At 37.0% G+C, this 5,599-nt stretch overlaps 1 protein-coding gene across 1 annotated transcript; it reads right to left on the minus strand.

Moving 5' to 3' along the window:
- Nucleotides 1–2,506: 2,506 nt before the first annotated feature.
- On the minus strand, nucleotides 2,507–4,116 carry LOC111407116 (probable BOI-related E3 ubiquitin-protein ligase 3). The gene is made up of 3 exons (XM_023036426.1): nucleotides 3,756–4,116; nucleotides 3,290–3,665; nucleotides 2,507–3,204 (listed from the first exon to the last, which is right to left on the minus strand). The coding sequence occupies exons 1-3, from the start codon at nucleotides 3,809–3,811 to the stop codon at nucleotides 2,572–2,574; spliced, it is 1,065 nt and encodes a 354-aa protein (XP_022892194.1). The 5' UTR covers nucleotides 3,812–4,116; the 3' UTR covers nucleotides 2,507–2,571.
- Between the last annotated feature and the right edge of the window lie 1,483 nt (nucleotides 4,117–5,599).

The raw sequence follows: 5,599 nt of genomic DNA on the forward strand, positions 1-5,599 counted from the left end.
CTATTGAATAAAATTAATAGTTGTTCATCCATTTAGACCATTGAACTAAAAACTTCTTATTGGTTCAACATTGAATCTATCCATTGATGAGCATTCAGTTCACAATTTAACTCGTTAGTTCTCCATATGCATTTCGTGTGGTCCACAAGTACTATCGCTTATTCACCATTCATTTTCATCTATTTAAAACTTTAATCAAGTATGTCGACACCATCATTTGTGACCATTGAACCAGAAATTTCCAATTGGTTCAATCATAAATAGATTTCTAGTCACTTATTTTGTGAGATTAATGATTTTTAATAATTTTTCAATTACACGTATTGTTTATATTAAATTTTACTAAAAAATCTACAAATATCATCTATGTGGACCATTGTCCTGGGAATGTAATATTTTTCCTTTCCTCTATCTATCAGTCGTACCCTTGTTAAATTTTTTATCTTCCCAATAAACATATTGATTGACCGAGTCTGTACAAGATTTAAACAGTGTGAACAAGTCCACTCCGCACAAATTTCTCTCGACCCTCTGATTTGATCACCCTTGAAGATGACTTTTCACGAAATTTAGCAGATGGAATCTGGACCACCCCATCCCCCAGTTACCTATTTTCTCACCCAATGTAACAATAACATCAGCAAACGCCATTATTATATGTAGTCTAATCCTTGTATTCTATCGCCCCATTTTGACGATGACTGTAGATAAAGCTGATGGCCCCACTAGACAATGTAATTGTTACGCGCCCTAATTTAGAGCCACGCCACATGACACCACCATCTCAACTACTCCCAACTTTAGCCACCGCCTCACCGCCCGTCTGTTACAATGACATAAGGATGATGCTTGCTGGAGACACAACCGCCTTAATCCATTACATAATTAATGAATACATCGTTGTATAATACGCCCTTGTTTGAGCCCCATTTTGAGAGAAAAATATATTTTTAAATAATGTATTGATCGAAAATTTGTGATTAAAAAATAAAAAAATGTTAGATTTACGTATTATATTATTTTATTTAAGAATGCATTTTTTTCATAGAGTGGGGTTCAAACAAGGGCTAAGGACATTGTGTTTTGGACTTGAACTTAACTGAGTGCTAAAGTTGTTTATTAATGACAAAATTTTCCAGTCAACGGGTTTAAGCCGAGCCTCTCAATTTTTCACTATAGCTGGATAATTAGAAAGAATTATAATCCCATCTCAACTATAATTTTAAGAATTTGATGCTTCACAGCCTTCATCTTGTACTGTTATGAGAATTAGTATAGGAGAGAGAATGAAAGTAATGTCTATAGCTGACCAATTTCAAATGATGGACTACCTATCGAAAGCAAGCACCATCACCTCTTTACGGTGGAAAGGCTCCTAGCGCAAAAAACATATGGGCTGGGTTTGATTTGAATTTTAAAGCTTAACTCTATTTCAGCCTCTTCACTATTTATATTAAAAAAAGCTCTAGTGGTTATAAGGAACAGGGGCAATACTGCTTTTCTCACTTGAGTGAACTGGTTTCGAAAGCATTTGATCATTTCTTTACGACTATCGCTCTCAACCCGATTCACAATCCACGAGCCCTTTATGCCCATTCATTATGAAGAGCACTTGCCCTCTATCTTTTGCGGCTACTAGCACAATATTAGTAGGAACTTCTTTCTCAAGTCTTGTGATGATCGTGTACTCGATGAAAAAGCTTTACAAACAAAATAAACATGTATTAAACTTAAAACTATAGGTTTTTTTTTATTCCCATTTTGAGCAAAATGAGAATGAAAAATACAGTCATTACGGGACTTACATAAAAAGATGTGATGAATATCGATCATTTTTTTTTATTTTTATGGTCAAAAAATAGAAATCAAATGGGGTATATATATCTTTCTCAATATTCAATTTCATTAACAATTATAACAATTACCGCTTAGATTTCAACGTCAACGGTTACAAAGAGAGCGGTAATTCGACACTAGTGAAAAAATGATTTAGATAATTTTCCAGCTTACGTTTCTTTTCTTGAAATTCTCAAACCCGATAACCATAACAAAAGGAAAGTATATAAAGGACGCCGTCTAATATACGCAATAGGGCCAGAAAATACGGTATAAAGGACAGATTTTACTTTAATTATCCGTACTTTTGTCCTCTTTTTTGGCGGGACTCTACAAAAGAACCACGTCTCATGCCGTCACACACTTTCTCCTCTGCCGTGCTCATCGGTGCAATGCAGTCCGGCACAACACACGAGGTTGGTGCTTGTTTAGAGGGGAAATGAATGCCTTCGTTTTTCTCACCTTCTGTGCAAAATAGCGACATTTGCGCGAGTCCTACGTGTCAGTCTTTACGCTGTACGTGTCGCTTTCATTGCATCGTTGACTTCACGCGCATCCCCACCACGCTCGTCCACGTCTCATCTTTTCTACGCAAATGCTAACGTGCGCCAGTTTCCATGGATTCACAACATAACGTTCAATAATGCTACTTACTGATTAAACAAAGAGATAATGAACAAGAATTTATCCAATTTCGATGATTTTTTTTCCGATTTATGAAGGATTAACAGAAATTCAAGAGGGTAAGTTTACATTAAGACTAGCGGTTTTGGAGGAGTTACAGACGGGGCAGGTATGGAGGGATGATCCGCAAACAGTACAGAGGCAGAGATGCCTGCAAGGCAAAAGCAACACAGATGACTCCTCTTTTCCACAGTTCCTGCACAATCTGTTCGTGCTGCTATTACTGTAACTGCAGGTCTTCCATGCTTTATTGTCCCCAATATTGCCAATGAACCCGTCATTGCAATTGGTGCCGTGCGCATTGGTTGCTGTGCACTGCGCTAATGTTTGTCGCTCGATTTCTTCGAAATTGCTGCCGCAGCAAGATTGAGCGTCATCGGTTAATGCCTCGTCGGCGCAGTTGCGCTGGTTTTGATCGACTTGGACTTGAGCGAGAACTTGCTCGAGATTGCATCTTAAAGTGTTTGCGGTGGCTTCATTTGTTTGTGCTAAATCTCTCCATATTTGGTTCTCTACGCACAGGGACTTCACTCTCTCTTCCAACGCCCAGTTTAATTTCCCAATTTTGTCAATTTCATCTTCTTGTGCCTTTAGTTTTTTCATTATGTTGCCTTCAACAGCTGCCGCGATTCTCCGCGAATATCTCTTTCGTCTCTCTTCCATTTCCATCCTTACTTTCTCAGTCTGTCACAAATGATCGAGTTAATCGCAAATTCACACAAAACGAATTACAACTAAAAAAAACAGATTAAGATATGAAAAATCTTACCTGTTGAGCAATGAAGCGATCGATTTCTAACTGTTGCTGTTGGAACTGAAACGAAATATCTTCACCGAGGAAAGTGAAAGAACCACAACGGTAATTTGCATTCTGATTCTGAACCACAGGGAATGAAGAAAGCAGAGGATTCATTGCATCACTTGATCGCTTTCTTGATACCGGAAGAGCATAACTGAGACCACTGTCTGATTTCATCGGAGCTGTCTTCGCCGGAATAGAATCCGTAACAGTCGAACTGTACATCGGCACAAAATTCTCCGTTGCCGTCGTTGTCCCAGATTGTGGCATCACCACTCCGTATCCTAATGGAGTTCCATACATATTTACATTGCCAATGCCTTCAATACTATTCATCGCCGTTTCTCTGCATTCATTCGAAAACATAAATACATATCCAGTTCTGTAAATTTGAAATCAATCGATAAAAATTGAAAATCAACAACGAAAATCATACCTATTGCTGAGAATCTTTGGAGGAAATAGATTGAGATGGCGAGCTTCAACAGCCATTAGAATCCACGTAATTTATTGGATCTCTTTCTTGAATCACACTATATGCGTGCGGTGTGTAGCTGTATCTCTCCGTGTGTATGTTTGTCTCTTTTGGTTGCCTATTTTGGTTTGTGGACAGAGAGGGTTATGAAAGGTGAGTGGAAGGTGGAGAAAAGAACAATGAGAGGAGAGGAGATGAGCAAAAGACCATGCAATGCAGATAGGTGTGGCAAACTTTGAATAGAGTCGGAGTATATTTAGGGTTTGGTTTGGCTTTGTGGATAGAGAGAGAAAAAATAAAGTTAGTGAAAAGAGGTTTATTTTGCACTATGTAAAGGGAGTAAGAAAGATTGTGAAATTTGTTTGTTTAGTTTGTTCGGCGGGGTTAGTTACCACAAAGTCCCTTATTCTTGAGTTATTTTCAAAAACTGAAAGTGGTTATTTTTGGTATTTTACAAGACTTTCTTTTATGTAGTATCTTTTCAAGGAAAATTGCAGCAGTCAGCCTCAACCCATTGCTCAAATTGCAAGTTAGTTTTTTTTATCTTTAAGAGAAAATAAGCAGTGACCAAAAGTGTCAAAACATTTGTAAATCGTTAGCTAGCCTATACGAGTAGACTCCCCCCACTTCAAATTTTTAGGTACTGATCAAGTTCAAAAATGAAATATAACTTTATTAAGTTGAAAATATGAAAGTCACAAGATGAACTATTCTGATAGCTTGATGATCAACTTAATTTCTTTGACAAAATTTAAAGACCTACAATGCAAATTTCCTATTTTTGTTATATAGATTGGAGACCATTAAATTAATCTTACTCCATGTAGAGATGGCAATCGGATTCGACGGATCAGGCTACTCGTGACTCGGCCTGAAAAAAGCCTGAATCGGACTCGAGACTTTGGCCGAGTCCCATTTTGGGGACTTGGCTCGAGTTGGGCCAACCTATTAAAATATAGAAAAAAATAAGAAATTAAATCTTTTTTAAGCTGCAGCCTGTTTGGCTTGGCAGCTATTTTAACTGCCAAACAGGCAGATTAGAGGGGAAAAAATCGAATCGATTCGGCTCGGTAAAGCTCAAGGCGAAAGCTCCAGTCGAGCCTTAATTTTTTAGTCGAGCTCTTGCTCGGCTCTAACAAAAAAAGCTTGCTTTCAAAAAATTTGAGCCGAGAGTTTCGAATAGTGAACCGATTAAATTGGCTCGTTGACATCCCTAACTCTATGTATTAATAGTTTTGGCATTTTCGACATTTGAAGGTTTGCCGATTTTGTTGACTGTGGATTGTTTATTACCAATAAAAACGAGCAAAAACATAATTGTGACTTTTGGTACATTATCTCATATCCTAAGGAAGATAGGAAATTTCTTATGTATTCACTAAATAATTTTTAGATTTTTTTAATTTTTCTATAATATTTTACTGTCAGTTTATTGTTCTAAGCCCCCGTATGGCTCCCATTATTTGAAATTATAATTTTTAGGATAATATATATATTTTTTTATCAATGTGTGGTTAAAAAGGCAAAAAAATGAATTTACATTTAATATTATTTTATTAAAAAATGTAAAATTGAAAAGAAGAAAGAAAAAATGAATTAGCTAAATATACACATTGATGATAGATCTATAATAAGGGTCCGTCCTTGCAAGTATAGTAATGTGAGGTCAAGTGCGAGGAAGATTCCAGTTCAGCTTGGCCGACGTGGCAGTTGAGATTGCAATTTCCTGTGATTCATAAATGAGAAACGCTCGCCTCTTCCCAAAAGGGCACGGTTTGAATTTCTTTCACATGTTTCCCTTTCAT

The sequence above is a fragment of the Olea europaea genome, chromosome 13 (genome assembly GCF_002742605.1).
Source record: "Olea europaea var. sylvestris chromosome 13, O_europaea_v1, whole genome shotgun sequence".
NCBI lineage: Eukaryota > Viridiplantae > Streptophyta > Magnoliopsida > Lamiales > Oleaceae > Olea > Olea europaea.

Excerpts from the sequence above, each read along its gene's own strand:
- LOC111407116 (XM_023036426.1), bottom strand. The coding sequence starts at position 3,811 with ATGGCTGTTGAAGCTCGCCATCTCAATCTATTTCCTCCAAAGATTCTC. Across the intron at positions 3,666-3,755 it reads CCAAAGATTCTCAGCAATAG|AGAAACGGCGATGAATAGTA; the intron begins GTATGATTTTCG and ends GAATGAATGCAG. Across the intron at positions 3,205-3,289 it reads ATCGCTTCATTGCTCAACAG|ACTGAGAAAGTAAGGATGGA; the intron begins GTAAGATTTTTC and ends CATTTGTGACAG.